General features: G+C 41.1%; 1 protein-coding gene across 3 annotated transcripts in view; it reads left to right on the top strand.

Moving 5' to 3' along the window:
• The first annotated feature begins 6,966 nt into the window (after positions 1-6,966).
• The window catches only part of FCRL2 (Fc receptor like 2), a 30,235-nt gene continuing 15,512 nt past the window's right edge, over positions 6,967-21,689 (top strand). Inside the window, exons 1-8 of one of the 3 annotated variants that reach the window (XM_023214133.3) lie at positions 6,967-7,092; positions 8,338-8,358; positions 13,455-13,715; positions 13,972-14,256; positions 15,298-15,585; positions 16,491-16,769; positions 17,027-17,143; positions 17,648-18,697. In XM_023214133.3, the coding sequence (XP_023069901.1) occupies positions 7,062-7,092; positions 8,338-8,358; positions 13,455-13,715; positions 13,972-14,256; positions 15,298-15,585; positions 16,491-16,769; positions 17,027-17,143; positions 17,648-17,682 (1,317 nt within the window). In that variant the 5' untranslated portion in view covers positions 6,967-7,061 and the 3' untranslated portion in view covers positions 17,683-18,697. Of the gene's footprint in view, positions 7,093-8,337; positions 8,359-13,454; positions 13,716-13,971; positions 14,257-15,297; positions 15,586-16,490; positions 16,770-17,026; positions 17,144-17,647; positions 18,698-21,689 lie in introns of those variants that run through there. The other 2 variants (XM_023214131.3, XM_023214132.3) reach the window with 2 other exon arrangements.

The raw sequence follows: 21,689 nt of genomic DNA, 5'->3' as shown, positions 1-21,689 counted from the left end.
CGTGGGAGACTGAGGCAGGAGAATCACTTGAACCTGGGAGGCAGAGATTGCAGTGGGCTGAGATTGCCCCCACTGCACTCCAGCCTGGGTGACAGAGCAAGAGTCCATCAAAAAGAAAAAATAAAAAAAAGTAGCTACTGTTTAATTTCCTCCCTTACTCTTCCCAGGGGAAGAGTAATGCCAATTTACATGTTTAACACTCTGCTTTCACTTCCTCATTTATCTGCAACGGGGGAATTTCTCTTCTTTCTTACATACATAGTTATGTATTTAAATAATGTGTAATATTTATTCATCACTTACAAGCATTTAAGTGGGAGAATTCAAAGTGGGAGAATTTTCAGTTGTTTTAGTCTACCCAAACCTGCCAGAACTAGTGTTCCCCACTTCTTGTTTTCCCAGGGGTGGTGAATTTTATTTTGATTTTTAAATTTTTTCATCATCTAAGGGGATTTTGAAAGTAAGAAAATTTAAATACCAGTGCTTAGTTTGCCATCTTGGATCGTATCTTCCATTATAAGTAACTGATGATCCAATTGGCTGGAATCAGAGACTTTCTGAAAATATTGATGACCCTTAATTTTCTCTGTATTTGTGGAGAGCTATTATTCTATAATCATCTTTCCCTTGCAACCAGAACCTTTTTCTTTCTCCCAATACTGTATCCACCAATACCACAATTATACCTTTAAACTATTTTTCTTTATAGTTTCCTATGTATCTGATGCCAGATAAAAGTGAAACATTTAATTAATTGAGAAGCACTGGAAGAAAATCCTATTTTTAGTTATACACAGACACTGAAATTGTTAGAAGTTAGCTCTAGAACTGATCCCACCCTTTGCCTTATCCTTGTCTCAGTTCTGGGTTCCTTCATCAGTGGGCCATTTATAGGTTTGCCGTATACCTTCTTATGACTAGTTTTCCTGGACAGATCAATAATGGTGGTTTCTTGCCGCAAGGTGTGTAAGTTTCCTGTAAGACACAGACAAATCTGCCGCTATGGCATTGAGGAAATGACAATGCTAAATTTGGGTGAGATGGTTAAAGAGAGAAGAAAGAAGAAAGGAGACTAAAGCTGAGACAAAATATGAGGAAGCAGCTCATCTGGGAGATCCCTGCAAAATTTATATAATGAGATTGCAATGAGCTTGGTCACAGGAAGTGTGGGATAGCTTCTAAGAGGAATCTTGGGGATAAAGGATTATGAGGGAAAAAAATAAGACTTCAATCCAGAGAAGCAGAGCAGGCTGCCGTAAATAAAATTGAAGCAGATTTGTAACTCAGTAAAAACAAAGTCCAGGAACCTAGATATCTTTCTGGATTCTGGTTCCTCTCTTACACCCCACACCTAATCAGTCACGAAGCTCTGCAGATTTTGACTCTGGCAAAATTTATCTCTTCCTCTTCATCAGAACCACCTTAGTTCAAACCTTAGTCTTTTCTATCCTGGACGGTATCAGTGGCCACACATCTCTTCCATTGATCTCTATTTTTATTCCCTCTAGTCCACATACACCCTGCTGTCCCAATTCAAAATGATAATGTTCTGATCATGGTTGAAATGCCACCATTAGTCTTGAAATATTTAGGAGTTTATGGGTGCTACTCACCTTATGTCTCTTCTCCAGGTTTGGAACTAAGTTGACAAATAAAGTCAGATTGGAGACAAAATATCAGCTTTAATAATGACCATACTAGACTAGATCATGTGACTTCTATGTGAGCCAAATGGAGATTTTCTCTACTTTTCTATCAATTGGCTTTGGGACTTACTGTTAGGAGAGTTGTGTTCAGACAGCAGAGGACCCTGGCTTCTGTGACAACTCATTGAGATAATTACACATAAGGAAATGAGCAGGAAGAGATTATTTTCTGTTTGAGAACAAGTGAAGAGAGAGAACAAGGTCATGAGCTGACATCTTCAACCCAACTCACCAATCAGATGAGCCTCTTCTCCCATGCAGAGGAACAAATAGTAGGGATAAAGGGACAATGGTAAAAGGACCAAAAGAGTTTTATCTAATGGTGTTCTTTCCTGGGAATGGAGTTGGGTGTCTCCTCCACCCTATGAAAATATAAAGATTTTCCCACCTTCCCACCTTTGGGCCTTACCTCTTGTGATGCTCCTCCTCGTACCTTTGGATCTGCCATTCTAAAGTGCCTGTGGATATCTGAGCAGCCTGAATGGGTCCCTGACCTCTTACCGTGCTCCTGATGCTTTCTAGGCCTGGAACTTCTACATCTTCCTAAGTCTTATTTGTTTGATTAAAATCTGCCTATATTCATTTCTTCTGGAAGCCTTTACTCCTTAATCTCCACTGTGTCCATTAACATATAATACAGAGCTCCACCACAGCAGTGGGACACAAGTATGTTTACTCTTTTCTGTTAGTCTTCTGATGCTAGAATGCAATTTCTATAAGGGTAGGGACCATATCTTTTTATCTGGGTATGTCTAGTGCCAAGTATATTGCCCATCAAGTAGAAGACATTGAATAAAACTCAACTGAGTAACTGAATGCATGGCTTCATGCATGCATGAATGAATGAATGACTGAATGAATAATGATTCTGCTTGAGAATCATATCTTTATGAACTGTGAAAAAGTTATTAGCAGAGTGTGTTAGAAGAGTGAGCAAAAAACAAAAAACGTGGTAAAACAAGACAGAAAGCCATCAGTGTAATCTGGATCTTGGTTCTTGCTTTCTTCTTCTACTACAACACAACTGATCCTCACCAGTCTGCCAGAAAGACACCCACAGGAATCTGCTGTGGGTGATTCTACTAAGGGTTGGTGTAGTTGACGATCCATGGTTCACAGCTCCCCTTGGTCATTGGCCTTCTTGTCTGAAAAGTCGTAACCCATCCACCTTCTGGAAAGCCCACACATTTACAATTAAAACAGAAAGTAGAAAGCTGTGAACTGAATTTGACCTCTAGGCATCCTTCCCCACCTGCTGTTCTCAGAGAGCCCAGGCCACTTGCTAGGAGGTATTTTCACACATGGAGAGAACACTGCTCCCCACCACAGATATTGCTCTGATGTCTTCTATGAGCCTCCCTAAGTCTTCCTGCGTCTCTGCCTCCCTTCAGACACCAAGGCTGGGTTCCCCTCCACTTCCACTGTAGGGATAGTAATACCTTCTTTAGTAAGGATTTACCATAGCTTCTATTGCTACTAAAGGAACTGATAATCTTCATGAAGGAGGAAAAAATCGAACTTTGTTAAACTCCAGTCCCCTAGAGATACACTATCTAAAACTTCAACTTATTCTTGTCTTCTCTGATTCTCTGGGATATCATTATCTTCATAACTTCCATGAAGGTAATGACTACTAGCTTCCAAGCATTTAAACAGTCTGAATTCTCTTTCATGCTATTTGCTCCATGCAGAGCCCTAGTGGACTTCTAGAAATAATAAATTTCATTGTAAAAAATCTTCTGGGCAGAAGGGCCTGGCTCTGTCTAAATTACATTGGAGAGTGTCTGCGTGGACAATATTTGGTCTAGCCAGTTCCGTTGCAGAAGTTCTTCAACAATCAATATCACCTCCATAGAACTCAGAAAGTATCTAGTTACTATCTTGGACAGGAAATTATTAGGGAAAGCCCCACTCAGCAAAGATATATCATGCTGCTCAAGGTAATTATAGTAATTATTAAAACTGCTACTACCACTGCTGCCATAACGATGATGACCATGACTATGACTACTTCTACTGCCATTTATGGAGCAATTACTATGATAAGTAATTGACATATATTATGATATTTAATTCTCTCATAGTGATCTGGGAACCCCAAGCTCAAAAGACGTTATCTAGGGATCTTGCAAGTTAACCTGTTTCATTTTTTATTTTCCCACTGTAACTGTCCTAGTAATCAAATTCATCAAGTAAGAGGTGTGATTTGTTTTATTCTGACATATTTTTTGAAGGCTCCATTTGTCTCTGTCTCAGTTCTGGCATGCCCCAACTAGGCACTGTACTTTGTATTCCATTCAGGACGCTGAACATGGTTCACAGAGATGACTGTTGCTCTGCATCTGGCAGAATAGGCTTCAATATGTTACCACCTGTGGAATCTCCATGTTAAGGGTTTACCTGGTTGGTCAAGAGGCATTTATATGTATGTCTAATGCTGCTTCTTTCTGATACCTGTGACTCCCTCCTGTTGGTGGCAAAATATCCTTGCACAAAAAGTATTGTTATCTCTCACTTTGATCAAACCTCCAAACACATAATTTTATTTCTGCCACTATTGCTTTAATTTTAAGTTACTTTCCCCTGCCCCTGCCTCCCCCGCCACCCAAGTGTCTATTAAGCCTCTTAATCTCTGGTCACAGTGCCAACTGTGCATTCAAGTTTAACTGTGCTTCCAGGATATGCCTATTCACATGTAAATTACTACGATCTGTCAAATACAGAGGAGCACCCACATGAAACATGTTAACCATCTTAGAGGATATATTGCCACCTCTGTGGCCCACCCACCTCATTATTGCTGCTTTCCACCTGCAACTTTTATACCAACTGTGAATTTTACCTCATACCATTTGGTAATACCTTAAGAAATATTGATTCTTAACTGAAGAGGCCACATTTCCATAGAGGTATATAGAAATCAGTGAAGGGATATGGATATTTTGAAAAATCTCCTTGATGTCTATGAAAAACTTGTACCTACCACCAATCCACCACCATCCTTTTCACGATCCTCTCTGTACTCCTTTCCTTAATTCCCTCCCAACCACAAAATTTCTATAGCTTCCAGATTGGTCAGAATGGGAAGGAATTATAGGCCACCTAGAAACCCATTCAGTAGGCAAGACCTGCTGATAAGACCAGTGACTAGCTTTGGTCCTGGGAAAGAGCAACTTGCACTTTCAAACACATGCAAACCATTTGCCTATGCAGAAAGTTAAAGTAGTATTGTTTTCAACACTTTAAGATGAGAGAGACCATAAAACCTAGTTCTTTATGAATCTTTAAAAAGTACATAAATAGCATATGTTTATTGTAAGAATACTAGAACACACAGATAAGCAAAATGAGGAAAGTAAAAATCAGCTTTAATTAGATTTTTTAAATTTAATTACAGTAACTCTGTGGTGCTAATTGTCTCAGACACTTTTTATTGGAGAGCGGGGGATGATGTGCAGCAGATAAAGTGTACTCCTCAGTCACTTTTTCCTTTTTCCTTTTTCTTTTTTTTTTTTTTTGAGACAGAGTCTCGCTCTGTTGCCCAGGCTGAAGTGCAGTGGCGCGATCCTGGCTCACTGCAAGCTCTGCCTCCTGGGTTCACGCCATTCTCCTACCTCAGCCTCCCGAGTAGCTGGGAAGACAGGTGCCCGCCACCACGTCTGGCTAATTTTTTGTATTTTTAGTAGAGGCAGGATTTCACCATGTTAGCCAGGATGATCTTGATCTCCTGACCTCGTGATCCACCCGCCTCAGCCTCTCAAAGTGCTGGGATTACAGGTGTGAGCCACCGCACCCGGCCCACTTTTTTTTTATAATCATATATCCTAAACATCTTGCTATTAAATATTATTCCACAGAATTATTTTAACAGCTGTTTAGTTCTCCACAGTATTTTGACATGTAACTTATTTTTAACATACATCTCTCCTTGTGAGATATTTTTAGTATTTTCTTTTAACATTATTATAAGCAAGGCTTTAATGACCATCACATATAAATATTAGCATTTCTCAAAGTAAAACTATGATAATATAAAATGTTAAATATTCAATTGTTAACAATTCAATGTTAAGTATTCAGGTAAATGTTAAGTACCTGAACAGGTAACACTGAGTCTATGAATATTTTCAGTCAGTCCCTTATTTATAAGCACCTGTGATTCTGTGGTTTAGAGTTTCATCCTGCATAAGGTTCATTTATGAGACAACATCCACTAGGACTACATCTGATCAAAGTGAGCATGATAATAGGTGTTGACGTAACACATGCTTTGCTTTGTGTGAGATAGCTATGTTAGGATCAGCCTGGGGTACAAAAAGCAATGCAGTTTAGAAATAGGCAATATTTTGATTACAGATTAGAAAGATAGCAATGTTTTCAGCAATATAGTGCAAGTGTTTTGAAGTTTAGTAAAATCTCATTCTAGAAAGTCAGCGATTGACTAAGAAAAATTTTACTTAAGAAATATGAGCTATTGAAACAATGGTCTTATTATTTTAAGAACATTGAGAAGCAATATACCAAGATAATAGGGTACAATGTTTAAGAGCCAGACTGTGGAACTGGGCTGCCTGGGTTTGAATCCCAGATCTGTTACTACTAGAAATTGACTATGCTGATCTCGGTCATTTCACTTGCTGCTGTGGTCTGAATGTTTGTGTCCTGGCAAAATTCTTATGTTGATACTTAATCCTCAATGCAATAGTAATAAAATGTATCCACCTTTTATTACATGACCCTTTAGGGGTCATGAGGGTGGAACTCTTACGAAAGGGATTAGTGTCCTTGTAAAAGAGGCTTGAGGGAGCTTGTTCGCCCCTTCCATCATGTGAAGACACATAGAAGTCACCATCTATGAGAAACAGGCCCTCATCAGACACTGAATCTACTGGTGCCTTGATCTTAAACCTCCCAGCCTCTTGAACTATGAGTGATAAACTTATGTTGTTTATAAATTACTCAGTCTAAGGTATTCTTTAGAGCAGCCCCAATGGACTAAGACACTTACTTTTACTAATGCCTCAATTTCCTCAATCATGTGAAACGGGATAGTGCCAACTGCAGTAACTTGCTGAAGGTAATAAATAACTTTGTAAGCACAAGGCACTTAGAATTGTGTCTGACTCATTACAACCCATATGTAAATACAAAATCTCTCTGGCATTAAGAGGATCAGCTACAATTGTTTTAGCCCTTCCAGGACAAAGATAATGGTTAAACATTATGGCACTATTCTACTTCCTTTTTTGCTAATTATACAAAACCTGTTCTGAAAAACACATTTCATCGCCTGCTCAGAGGCTCCAGTTGGCGGCGAAGAGTACATCTCCTTTCAAATAGCTGGATTAGGTCCTCATGCTGCTGTGGTCATTGCTGGTCATCTTTGGTGAGTTCGATAATTTGACTGAGAAGCGAGGTGGCAGCAGAATGAGGTCTACTGCTTCCAAAAGGTCGGAGGTTTTATCAGAGCCCAGGGACTGGTGGGGATGCTCAGGTTCTGCCTGCAGCTTGGGCTTCAGAGGCAGATGCAAAGAAGTTGGCTGAGGACAGTGAAATTGCAGCACATCCATTAAGCGTTAAGTACAATGCTTAATGTTCAAGGTGGACCACTTTACCATTTGCTGGTCATGAATTGCTATTTTGATATCTTAGATCTCATTGAGTAATATAATATTCTCATAGTAAAATGTTCATAATATTAGCATTTAGCACTGCCCTTCTCCTCCATGAACACCGATTATTCAATTGTTATCTGTAAGATTTGGGTTCAGCAGATGCATTGAGACCCCTTGCTAATATTCCTCTGTTTAATCGTGGTCGACGAGGGAGATGACAGTTGCTGCTAGAAAGTAAGATTCCTGGCTGGGTGCGGAGGCTCATACCTGTAATCCAAGCGTTTTGGGAGGCCAAGGCAGGTGGATCACCTGAGGTCAGGAGTTCGAGACCACCCTGGCCATCATGGTGAAACCTCATCTCTACTAGAAATACAAAAATTAGCCGGGCGTGGTGGCAGGCACCAGTAATTCCAGCTACTTGGGAAGCTGAGGCAGGAGAATTGCTTGAACCCGGGAGGTGGAGGTTGTGGTGAGCCAAGATTGTGCCATTGTACTCCAGCCTGGGTGAGAGAGTAAATAAGATTCCTTTCTCTATGCTGTGTAAGCACTAAATAAATATTTGTTATTGGAATAAAAGGGCTCTAACATGAAATATGACCATAGGAAAGAGACTGATTTATTGATTTCTTGGAACTCTCACAGTGTATGTTTCCTGATGAGCCCTTTGTGATCATGCTGTCATGTCTATCTACTACTTGAAAAGTCTGAGTGTGAGACAGAGTGGTGGGGATGGTGGAAGGAAAAAGAAATCAAGGAGAGTCACTAAATATCCAACGTGGGTATTCTCGACAATCCCTTTAGTCAAGCATTGGGTTTGCAACTTGCCTTGTGACTACAATTAATGAGTTAGATGTGTGCTCAAAGGAGATTGAATTATTAGTAATGAGAGATCAGGGAAATAGAAAAGAAAGGAAAAATGGAAAGAAGTTTTTGAGCAATTTACCACAGTAATGTAAATTTATAAATTATGAGGGCAAGTGCTGTGTGCTAATCTCTGGCTTTTGATCTCCTCACAGCTGCAGTCACTGAACAGGCAGGTGAGTCCTCCTTGTCTTTGTTGTTCTTGGTCTCTGGCATATCAGTCACCCAGCTACCCCAGGATTGTATAGAGGTGGCTCTGGAAAGCCTGTGAAGATGTCCTAATATCACTGCCTTCTAGGCTGACATATTCTGAGGTCACGCAACCTGTTTCCAACACCATTTGCATGTCTGAGTGACCAGATACCACCTGGCCTTCTCAAGACCCTGTATGCTTGCCTCTTCTTTAAAAGCCTGGTTTTAAGAAGGCAGTAACATCTGAAAGAAAGCATGCAGATTGAAGAGAAGAACAATTTGGAGAGAACTGCTTTCCTGCCCATAGGACCATAATACCTCATTATTGTCTGGCTAAATGCTGAATGTTTTCACAGCTCTTAAAACAGTTATTTATAGAGGAATATGTCAGAACTACAAACTTCTGCAGGGTCAGAATAAACATGTGTCCTCATTGCTTCTCTAGCTCTAGCTCAGGAGTCAGCAAGCTTTTCCTGTAAAAGGCAAGAGAGTAAATAGGCTAAGCTTTTCAGGTGTGTGCCATAATTACTCAATGCCATTGCTGTGGTAGCAGGAAAACAACTATAGACCATATGTAAATGAATGAGGATGTCAGTGTTCCAATAACATTTTATTTACCAAAACAGTGTTGGCCAGCTCACAGGCCAAAATTGCCAACCCCTGCTCTAGAATTAGTATTTAGTTTTGATTTTTAAAAAATACATGTATTACTGTTCTAATCACAGTTAAATCTGTGCTCAGTGAAGAAAGTCAATGGGAAAAATATTCTATTCTATATAGAGAATCTTCACATGAGTCAAGACAAAATCTAAAGGAAGGGAGAATTGTTCCTTTGCCCATTGAATGCTGGCTACCAAGTGGAAGGGGCTCTTTTGGCTCTAAGGAACAGTGTGGGGAAAAGCAGATCCCGGTCTCACCTTGAATGGAACAAGAGTGTCCAGGGAGACATTCAAGGGTCCTACCTGGAGCTTGCTCAGGAGAACGTTTGGTCTCTTGCATTCATTCAGTCCCACATACGGTCCTGGAGTCCCACCCTGTGATACCCATCCCTCCACTATCTGTCTGGATGGAAATTAGAGGAAACCTTTATCAATACTCAGGAGGTTTCTGACCATTAGTGGAATCATGCCAAGGCAGCAGGCTCCCTGAAGTGAATCACCTACAGCCGTTCAGAGGACAGGGCAACAGCCACTTCATTCTCTTTCCTTTCCTTTAGCAAGAGTTTCTCAGAAAACTGAGATGTTCTTTAGAAGTTTGAGATCTTTTCTTTTTAAAGAGAGTAAGAGAGAACTTAGTTCAGCATGATGTACTGGAAAGAGCAGGACTTATATAGCCAGAAAGACCAAACTGAAATCATGGCTTTGCTACGTACCTGCTATGCAGGCTGGGGCAGTCACTTGGCCTCTGAACCCCAGTCTTGTCTCCAGGGAAAAGTTTCTGGTCTGTTGAGAAATATACTCCCTTCCAAGGTTTGAAAATGCTATTCAGCAGAGCAGCTGAAAAGGTCTTTCTGTCCCCATCCATTGCCTCAACGCAGTCTTCTATCCCATTTCCTCTTTTCAGCCCCACCTATACACAGCACTTACCACCTGCGACCTTGCCCTTGCATGCAAAGCTCTGAGAAATACCATTTGCTTTTTGTTTTTGCTGTTGCTCTGGTAAAGATATTTTTCACTGAAATTCTTGTGAAAAAACTCTTCAATCCTGTACATCTTGCTCTGAGTTAAATCTTTGTGCTCCTATTTACTGGCTCTACAGAGAACTTCTCTGTTCTCCCAGCCCCCTACCATTGTCCCTCCACTGCAGTTCTCCTCTGTACTCTCTGGGCGTCAGCATGATTCTATTGGGCACCTCTGTAGGTAGAGCCACTCTCAGCCAGTTGCTGGAGGATTTGGAACTCCCTGAGGATGAACAAGTCAGCTTTGAGACTTGTTGCCCTCCCCTTCTAGGGCCTCTGACTCCTTGCACTCTGCTAATGGTGCACACAGATTAGAACTCTTGAGGTTGCACCACAATGACAGCCAGTGTAGAGCCAGCACTCTTCTGCTGAGGCCTCCAAACTGCCAGGTGGTTGGCATCGAAGCAGTCACAGTCATGCTAGAAGCAAGTGGATACAAACTCTCACACAAACCCTATTCTGACTCTTTGGGGTTTCCTGATATGAAACTATGGACCCACTTATGTCTACCCCATAGGTAGGACATCACTCTCAGGGGGTTTGACTTCAAGTCACCTTCATTTATTCATTATCCCCAAGTCCACCCCATCTCACAGACCTGAAACCCATTATTTTGGTTGCTCTTGAAGTGCAGTTATGATGACCTCTTATTCCTCCTCAGCCATCATTAGCTTCTGCAACAAAGACACCCCCCTATGGTTGTGAAGATTTGTGGCTCACTGATTGGTCCATAAATGCCAGCAACATTGTGTGCTTCTCTTACAGAATCCTTAAGGCAGCCCGATGAGAAGCAAATGCTCTTTGTTGTTCCATCTCTTAGATGAGAAACTGTAACTGAACACAGGTCCAGCTGCTCACTACTTGCAAAGTCCAATGAATAAGAGAGAGATCTGGTAGAAAGAAAGTGACTTTTTAATTCCAAAACTTAGCTGAGGGGAAGTAGTACAGGCTTCTGCCTTGAGGGTACCACTTCTACTTCTGGGGCAGAAGGCAAGGGCTTTTGAAAGGGGACTTGGTGTGAACAGTATGCAGGGGAGGTCGGGAGGTGATGCCAGTCTATGTGACTTGCTTTGGATGTCATCTGTCAAGTGATTTGGCTGGCACCAGTGTGGGCAGAACTAGGTTGTAAATTGAGGCAAGCTTCTGGTGGGAGAGAGTTCTAGAGGCACCTGGTTCGAGTTTCTGTCTCTGGAACCTCTGAAGTAAACACATAGCTAGATATGCTTTCAGTGCAAGGAGTGGATGATGGAGAGAAGGTAAAAATTATAATTGCATGAAAAAGGTAAAAATACTTCTTTTTGTTTTTCTTAGAAAAATAGGATACTCGGTTACAAAACCAAGGTCCAAAGAATAAAGTGCTTTGTCCAATATCACACAGCCAATAATAGTAGACTTGGATTCAAAACAGTGTGATCTGGCTCTTCACCATTAGGTTAAACGTTGTGAGAACTGAAATCGATCAGTATCTCCTGGTGGTGATGATGACTCTTTCTGGCTGCATCTTCACTTCCAGGCCTCCCAGCTTTAGCTTCTCTCCTCAGCAGATTCCTCTCGGAGCTGCAAGTCAGCTCACCCTGCTGCTCTCACTTGCTGGTCTGCCATTATGGACTCAGGATCATCCGCTCCTCACTGCTCTCCATCCTCTGGTTTGCTCTTGGGGCAGTCTGCCTCTTACCAAGCAGTTTGAGGGTATGAATAATTCCTAACGACCAACTCGAAGTCTCACTTTGTCAGTGGCAGCCAGAGCCAGTGAGGTTGCCTGTCATGCCCTTTTCAACAGCGTCACTAATCATGACTCCTCTTCCTATCCCCAGAGGTGTTCTCTACAGGAATATTTCCTGTTTGTGGAGGAAGACTGTACCAGTGGTTTAAAAGTTGGCTTGATTCCAAGTCCCACGGTGGAGTTTCCATGAGATCTAGTTTCCATTTGCAAAGGAGGGCACGAGTCTTGAATTAAGTTAATTGTTTCTCCAACCCACCTTTTCTACCCTTCTAATTACACACACACACACACACACACACACACACACACAAAATCAGATTGTTCCCCAACATCCAACAGGCAATTCTGGTTCTGTTGAAATAGCCAGTAGCAAACCATACATTTTGCCAAAAATTATACTTCCAAATGCCACAGATTTCCTGTGGCTTTTTGGCTGTAGCTCTGCAGTAGCATTTTATGAATCATCACATCTCTTATGTTATTGACTTCTGCATCCTTCTACTACACATCTGACAGTCGTGATACAATTGAATAGTGATAAGGAAGATTTTTATTTGAGATACAACTTAATTCCTTACTTTGTGGCCAGAATCCTCTACTATAATCATAAAATATCATGAAGATGTCATAGACACAAAACATAGTCTGGTACCATAAATAAATGAAGTGACAGGGTCAAAATTAGAGAACCTGTGATCAATCTAAGGAAAGCAACCTCTGGGGTGGACATTTGTCTTTGGCAATAGCTTTCTTCTTTATATGATCCTTCTCTAGGAACTGGGCCTTGGATTAAAAATAATCTCTACTTCTCTGAATGGATGAGAAAAATTTTCTGAAGGCATTTGAGTAGAGAATTCGAGTAGATAATTAAAGATACTGGATCTTATTCCAGTAACTGGCTTATTCCCAATAATTCACACCACTTGATGGTTTTTATCTGGTGAGGCAAGGAGAGGGCATGGGACCTGAATTTATAACACAGTGTAGAGTTCTGAGGGCTGGATGAAGGCATGGGGCATGAGGAAATGAAGTGCCCACTGAGGGCAATGGTTTCCCTGTGTGGTGTCACTGATGGAGAAGGCTGAAGATGAGGAGTTTGTCAGAACACTCCTTCATGAACATTTAAAAAACCATGTTTACCTTGACACCCCTGCAATAGACTGAATGTTTGTATCTCCCTCAAATTCATATGTTGAAAACCTAATCCCAATGTGATGGTAATTGTAGGTGGGGCCTTTGGGAGGTAATAAGATCATGAGGGTGGAACCCTCATGAATAGGACTAACACTTTTATAAGAAGAGGCCAGAGAGTTGGCTGATTCTTTTTCCACCATGTGAGTGTAGATCGAAAAGTTGGCAGTCTGCAGCCTAGAAGATGGCCGTCACCACAACCTGACAATGCTGGCACCCTGATCTCAGACTTTCAACCTCCAGAACTGTGAGAAATAAATCTCTGTTATTGATAAGCCACTCAGTTTATGGAATTTTGTGATAGCAGTACAAGCTAAGATATCCCCTCAGGAAACATGGGATGAAACTCTCAGTTATTAAGGCATAGACTGGAACCTCCACCTTATCTAAAGAAGTAGAGGCTATGCCTGAGACCACCTCACTGCCAATGGAGTCTGTCTGGGTTCTCTGCAGAAATTGCAAATCCAGTTTCCCTCCTTCTCTTGCAGATTCGCTGACCCTTGTGGCGCCCTCTTCTGTCTTCGAAGGAGACAGCATAGTTCTGAAATGCCAGGGAGAACAGAACTGGAAAATTCAGAAGATGGCTTACCACAAGGATAACAAAGAGTTAGCTGTTTTCAAAAAAGTCTCAGATTTCCTTATCCAAAGTGCAGTTTTAAGTGACAGTGGTAACTATTTCTGTAGTACCAAAGGAAAAAACATCCTTTTCCGTGATAATCATTCAAATATAGCAAAAATAAAAGTCCAAGGTAAACCCTCACTTCTGTGGGATGGGCTGGGTAAGAGATCACAGCAGCAAGCAGGGTGGGTACTTGGTAGGGGAAAGTTGCTCATGGGCCAGATATAGACGGGAGTGCTTGTGGTTCGACCATCATGGGAGCCATGATGGGTGAGAGGTGTCTGGCTCTGAATGTCCAGTTTGCTGGGGTTGCTTCTTACCAGGGGCTTTTCAGCAGGAATCTTAGCTCTCACTGCTTTCGGGACTATTGTGATCCGTCTCTCTAGAGCTCTTTCAACATCCTGTGCTGACAGCCAGCTCCTTCCAGCCCATCGAAGGGAGTCCAGTGAGCCTGAAATGTGAGACCCAGCTCTCTCCACAGAGGTTGGATGTTGAACTCCAGTTCTGCTTCTTCAAAGAAAATCAGGTCCTGGGGTCAAGCTGGAGCAGCTCCCCGGAGCTCCAGATTCCTGCTATGTGGAGTGAAGACACAGGGTCTTACTGGTGTGAGGCAGAAACGGTGACTCACAGGATCAGAAAACAGAGCCTCCAATCCCAGATTCACGTGCAGAGCAAGTATCAGTGAGGCTGAGCCCGGAGAAAAAAGATAGGAGTGCTGTAGCTTCAGCTTGAACTACTAGTCTTTTTGTTTCTTTGTTCAACTCCTGTCCTTGAGGAAAGTGAAAATTAAGCTAGAAAACCCCTCCAGATTGCTCCTGGCTTCCTACTGCATAAGAATCAGAAACGGACTAAGCCCTTTGTAATCTTTCTTTTTTGTTGTTAGTTAAGTAATATTCATTGATCAAGCCTTCATTGATCACTGACTGTATGCCTTGGCATTTAGTAGTGGGTGGGGCACTTCAAAAGGCAAATCATGTGCTGTCTAATGGCTCTCCAAATGTCTCCACAAGATGAGATTGCAATACAAATTGACTTACTAGAAGACAATGTGGTGCTACATATATATGTATATATAAAGTGTGGTTTGCCTTTTGAAGTGCCCCACCCACTACTAAATGCCAAGGCATACAGTCAGTGATCAATGAAGGCTTGATCAGTGAATATTACTTAGCAACAAAAAAGAAAGATTACATATATATATATATGTTTATATATATATAAATCTATAGTACTACCTGAAGCATCAGGAAAAGCAGATGTGAATGAGCAGAGTGGTCAGAGGAGAAGTTGTATTTGGTTGAACCTTGAAATTAAGAATGATAGAGGAATTATTATTGGGACTGTTGGTTAGGAATAATGACTTTTCCAAGGCAGGGCTGAAGATATCAGTGCCCCTCTATATTCTGTGCAACAGGTGTCTGTGACTCATCCAAAAAATTGAACAGTTTCCTGTCCCATGAAGTGGCTGATCCATCACAAATTCTTTAAATATTACTACCCATGAAATTGGCCAGGGTTAGGACATACAAATATCTTTATCCACATTCCTCAAGGATAATTGTTATAGATTCCCTACCTCCATAAAAATGTTTATGATGGATTATCTATACAATCTCCACATTCCCATTCCTTGCATTAGAGAATGGAATCAGTCAAGCTCTGTCTCCAGAGTTTCCCTTAGAGTTCTCATCTGTTATCTTATATCCATCTAGGAATCCCCATCTCTAATGTAAGCTTGGAGACCCGGGCCCCCGGGGGACAGCTGACTGAAGGACAAAAACTGATCTTGCTCTGCTCAGTGACTGCGGGTACAGGAAATGTCACATTCTCCTGGTACAGAGAGGCCACAGGAACCAGTCTGGGAATCAAAACCCAGCACTCCCTGTCAGCAGAGCTGGAGATCCCAGCTGTGAAGGAGAGTGATGCCGGCAAATATTACTGTAGAGCTGACAATGGCCATGAGTCTATCCAGAGCAAAGTGGTGAATATCCCTGTGAGAAGTGAGTGACACTCTCATTCATATTTTCCAGAAATTCCCAAACCAAGGTCATGGTACACAGGAGTTCTGAGGAAATTTCAGGAGGCCCCAGGGATTAGTGTTGTGGAGAACCAAAAGCAATTTGAAAATGGGTTACCCTTGCAGGTTAGACTACTGACCTGTTTCTTTTTGTAGAAGGAAATATACAGAGGGCTGTAATTGATTATGAAGCAAAGGCATTCTTGCAATCTTAAAATAGGATAATAAAACACCTATTACATGAAACTTTTGGGCTCTGGGCCAGGGAGTGCCACGGATCTAAAAGGTTCACAGTGGAAACAACCCGCTTCATTTTATGTCATCTCCTTCAAAGGGATTAGAGTGTTTCTAGCTTGCCGAAATTGCACCCAAAGGGAGACATTTGGAGCCATGTTATTGGTGATTTACTGGTGTGGAAAATTACCTGGTGGTGTAACCAAGTAGCCGTTTCCATTCTAACCCAGTCCTACAGTCCTGAACTGGGCTGAACAAACATACCTAAATATATACTTAGAAATGCTCCTATGTATCAGTTTTCCCAGGAACAACTATAATATAGAAATCTCACAATTATTTCCTAATAGAAAATTATAGGATACAAAAAAAAAAATAAAAGAAATATGAAGGGAGCTGGATGGGCACAGGAGAACAATCAGATGAGAACAGCAAGATGACCGTGTCTGTAGGCAGCACCCAGAACTGATATTCCCCTCAAACATCTAAATATATTGTTGAGAAAATTACCTCTAACTGTTTTAGTGGAAATGTGAGAACGGAAAGTATGCAACAGCCACAGGGCTGGGCCCTTTGCTGAGCCTACAGGATGGCAGTTTGTGAATCTATTGCAGCATCACAAATCTTTTCTGATACTCCCTCTGTGTCTGTCAGTTCCAGTGTCTCGCCCCGTCCTCACCCTCAGGTCTCCTGGGGCCCAGACTGCAGTGGGGGACCTGCTGGAGCTTCACTGTGAGGCCCTGAGAGGCTCTCCACCAATCCTGTACCGATTTTATCATGAGGATGTCACCCTGGGGAACAGCTCGGCCCCCTCTGGAGGAGGGGCTCCCTTCAACCTCTCTCTGACTGCAGAACATTCTGGAAACTACTCCTGTGAGGCTGACAATGGCCTGGGGGCCCAGCACAGTGAGGCAGTGCCAGTCTCCATCTCAGGTGGGTGGGTGTTACCTGGATACAGAGTTTGATGACAATGGCTGTGTCTCACCAGCCTGGAGATGTCTGCTGTGTGTGAAGAGGGAAGGTGATCTCAGGGTCCAGTTGCTTCTCTTCTCCCCACATCAACCTGAAGAGTACAGACTCCACTTCAATGATCTCTTGCAAGAATTTATGTTTACCATCCCTATATAGCATTTATATGAAGGGCCCAAGTCTTTAACCTCTGGGGCTGAAGCACTGCTTTCTTTCCTTAGGACCTGATGGCCATAGAAGAGACCTCATGACAGCCGGAGTTCTCTGGGGACTGTTTGGTGTCCTTGGTTTCACTGGTGTTGCTTTGCTGTTGTATTCCTTGTTCCACAAGATATCAGGTTGTATCTACTATTTGGATTTTCCATATTTTGCTATGACCTTTCCACTACTGATATAGATTGAAATTACAAAAAAAAAAAAAAAAAGAAAGAAAGAAAGAAAGAAAGGAAGAAAGAAAGAAAGAAAGAAAGAAAGAAAGAAAGAAAGAAAGAAAGAAAGAAAGAAAGAAAGAAAGAAAAGAAAACGCTCCAAAATCCAATAATTTCTTTTTATGCTTCACAATTCTGCAAGACTCTGTGTAATGCTCAAAGTGGTCACACTGCTAATTATACAATATGTCATTGTTCCCCATGCATAGTCACTTGAGATTAAATTATTTACACATTCCCTCCATGCATGACTTTTAAATTAAAAAGTCTAATTCTTAATTGCCATTTAGTAATTTTCAACTGGTATAATTAGCTTATGTACAACAGAGCAAAATGGAGTAAGGAGCCAGATTTAAAGGAATGCAAACAATTTAACGTGCTCTTTTTTCTTTTTATTTATCCATTTCTTATTAGCCACCTTCTTTATGAAAAAAGCAATGACTCCTTGAATTCTTGGATCCATGATATAGACCATAAGAAGCCATCTTTACCCACATGTCTGGCCGTTGATGCCGGCTATAGTTTGCAGTTTCAGCTAAGAGTCAATTGGAGCACATATATGTAGCCTCTCAACATGGCCGGGATTTCCTCACAGCATGATGACCTTAAAGTAGTCAAACTTTTAACATGTTGGTTCAGGCTCCAAAAAGCAAGTGTGATAAGAAAGCTGCAACACATTTAATCAACGAATTCCAAAAAGTATGATGTTGTGTCACTTCCATGGCAATTTCATTATGTCCTGGTGCTTCAAACTTGCCCGGGTATCAGTGGAGAGGGCACAGACTTCATCTCTAAATGGGAGAACTGTCAAAGAATTTTAAACCATATTTTTAAAATTTCCACGTATAACACCATGAGTTCGAAACTGCTATGTCTCCAAACCCCAAAACACTGTCAAAAGCACAAGACTCTTGGTGTTCTCTCTGCAATCAGTAAATGTTCCATGCCAAATGATTTCAGAAGTTAGGTTTTTCTCCCTGCGCCCCTCTCCATCTTTTGTTGAAGATTTTTGTGGCTATGTTCATCAGGGATATTGGCCTGTAGTTTTCTTTTTTGGTTGTATTCATGTCTGATTTTGGTATCAGGGTAATTCTATCCTTGTAGAATGGGTTAGAGAGAATTCCCCTCTCTTCAATTTTTTTGGAATGGTTTGAGGAGGATTTGTATTAATTCTTTATACATTTGGTAGAATTTGGTAGTAAATCCATCCAGTCCTCGACTTTTCTTTGTTAGGAAGCTGATTATTAATGGTTCAATCTTGCCACTCATTATTGGTTTACTCAGGTTTTCTATTTCTGTCTGATTCAATCTTGGTACATTGTCTGTTTCCAGGAATTTATCCATCTCCTATAGATTTTCCTGTTTATTTGCAATAATCTCTGATGATCTTTTTTATTTGGTGTCGTTGTAATGTCTGCTTTTTCATTTCTGATTATGTTTATTGGGGTCTTCTTTTCTTGGTTAGTCTAGCTAGCAGTTTATCAATTTTGTTTATCTTTTCAAAGGACCAACTTTTGTTTTATTGATCCTTTGTATTTTTTTTTGTTTGTTTCTATTTAATTTAGTTCTGCCCTGTTATCATTTCTTTCCTTTTGCTAATTTTTAATTTAGTTTGTTCTTGGTTTTCTAGTTCCTTGAAGTGCTTCATTAGATCGCTAATTTGAATTCTTTCTACTTTTTTGACGTAGTTGTTTATTGCTATAAACTTTCCTCTTAGCACTACTTTTGCTGTATCCCACAGGTTTTAGTATGCTACATTTCCATTTTAATTTGTTTCAGATATTTTTGATTCCCATCTTAACGTCTTCATTGACCCAATGGTTGCTTAGGAGCATGTTGTTTAATTTCTACTTATTTGTACAGTTTTCAAAATTTATCTTGGTATTGATTTCTAGTTTCATATCCTTGTGGTCTGAGAAGATACTTGATATGATTTTGATTTTAATAATTTGTTGAGACTTGTTTTGTGGCCTAAAATATGGTCTATTATGGAGACTGTTCCATGTACAAGTGAGAAAAATGTGTATTCTGTAAATGTAAACAAAATATTCTATAAATGCCTGTTAAGGCTATTTGGTCTAAAGTGCAGTTTAATTTCAATGTTTCTTTGTTGATTTACTATTCGAATGACCTGTCTAATGCTAAGAGTGAAGTGTTGAATTACCCCACTATTATTGTATCAAAGTCTATTTCTCTTTTTAAAGTAATATTTACTTTATGAATCTGGGTGCTCAGGTGTTAAGTACATATATATCCTCTATAACCTCTTGCTGGATTGATCCCTTTATTTTTGTCTTTTTTTTTAACTGTTATTTATTTATTTATTTATTTATTTATTTATTTATTTATTTATTATTTTGAGGTGGAGTCTCGCTCTGTCACCAGGCTAGAGTGCAGAGTGTGGTGCAATCTTGGCTCACTGCAACCTCCACCTCTTGGGTTCAAGTGATTCTCCTGCCTCAGCCTCCCAAGTAGCTAGGATTATAGGCACCTGCCACCACGCCTGGCTAATTTTTTTTGTATTTTTAGTAAAGATGTGGTTTCACCGTGTTGGCCAGGCTAGTCTGGAACTCCTGACCTCAAATGGTCCTCCCACCCTGGCCTCGCAAAGTGTTGGGATTACAGGCGTGAGCCACTGCACCCCGCCTGTATATTTTAAGTAAAGAATTTAATCAATTTACATTCAAGATTATTATTGATATGTGAAGTTTTCTTCCTGTCATATTAATTGTTGTCTGGTTGTTTTGTGTATTCCTTGTTGTTTTTTCTCTTAGTGTGTATTTTCTACATCTAACAATCTTGGGGAATTTAAGTGGTTTGCAATGCTTATTCAGTCAGTACCTGACTACCAAGCCTCAAACCTAACTTTGTTGCACCTCCTGGCTATACCTATGCATTTTCATGATGGTAAGTATTGTCCTTTTGCTTTCAGGTTTAGGACTCCCTTAAGCATTTCTTGCAGGGCTGGGCTAGTGGTGATGAATTTCATCAACTTTTGCTTGTCTGGGAAAGGTTTTATTTCTCCTTATTTATGAAGGATATTTTGCTGGATTTGGTTTCCTTCACTGGCACTTTATTTATTTTAGCGCTTTGAATATTTCATCTCATTCTCTCTTGGCCTGGAAGGTTGGAGTGTGTTTTTGTTTTGTTTTGTTTTGTTTTTCTTTATAGGTGACTAGAGGCTTTTCCCTTGCCATTTAAAAAATTCTATCCTTGTATTTGACTTTAGACTGTTTTATTATAATGTGCCATGGAAAAGACCTTTTTGCATTGTATCTGCTTGGGGATCTAAGAGGTTTTGTATCTGGATGTCTAAATCTCTTGCTAGACTTTGGAAGTTTTCATCTATTATTTTGTTAAATAGGTTTTCTAACCTTTTCATTCTGTCTTTGCCATCTGGTACCCCAATAATTTGAATAAAAGTGTTAAAAAAAAAAAGGTGCCAATTCTTGGTCCTCCAAGTGACTTAGTCACATACCCAAAGTGGCAATGCTGGGCCAGGGAGGTGAAAGGATTCTCAGGCCCCTGGGCAGCCAGCATGGTTTGGGCAATGGCAGTGGCACTGGCAGTGGCACGTCTACCCTCTGAGTCCCAAACAGTGCATACCGGTGTTGGTAGTGGCTGTGATAGGCTGGGCAGGTCAGACTCCAGACCTGCAGATGGTGCATGCGGGTAGGTATCAGTTGTGGTAATAGTGGCAGAATTGGTAAGCCCAACCTCAGGTCCCCTGGAAGAATGTTAGGTGCCATCGTGGTACATTGGGCTGGGCAATTCCCTGGCCCCCATTCTGTGTGCTCTGGCATGGTCAGAGGAAGGGCAAAATCATGCTGGGTGGGCTTGTCCTCACGCTCCCTGATCCTCTCTGCTCTCTTGTCTCTGCAAGTCTTCACTATCTTATTACCACTTCAGTGTTTATAAACAGACTTTAAAACTCTTTTGCCCAGTTTTTCTAGTTGTCCTTAGGAGAAGATTTGGTTCAAATGCATTCAGTAACCACTACTGGAAGTTTGAAGGCATCTACCTTTTACAACCAACATATTCCTTAAGCTGCCATGTTTTTCACATTTCCAGCATGACTATTTTTTTTTTGTAACATATTATTTTTAAAGTCAAGAATTTAGACAAATCAGAGTGATTTGTCCTACTGAGCCCTATTAATATTTCATAAGCCAGGCCGGGCGCGGTGGCTCAAGCCTGTAATCCCAGCACTTTGGGAGGCCGAGATGGGCGGATGACAAGGTCAGGAGATCGAGACCATCCTGGCTAACCCGGTGAAACCCCGTCTCTACTAAAAAATACAAAAAACTAGCCGGGCGAGGTGGCGGGCGCCTGTAGTCCCAGCAACTCAGGAGGCTGAGGCAGGAGAATGGAGTAAACCCAGGAGGCGGAGCTTGCAGTGAGCTGAGATCCGGCCACTGCACTCCAGCCTGGGCGACGGAGTCTTGCTCTGTCGCCC

The sequence above is a fragment of the Piliocolobus tephrosceles genome, chromosome 1 (genome assembly GCF_002776525.5).
Source record: "Piliocolobus tephrosceles isolate RC106 chromosome 1, ASM277652v3, whole genome shotgun sequence".
In the NCBI taxonomy this organism is placed as follows: domain Eukaryota; kingdom Metazoa; phylum Chordata; class Mammalia; order Primates; family Cercopithecidae; genus Piliocolobus; species Piliocolobus tephrosceles.
Note: the sequence above shows the minus strand (reverse complement) of the source record. Positions and strands in the feature narration are given on the sequence as shown.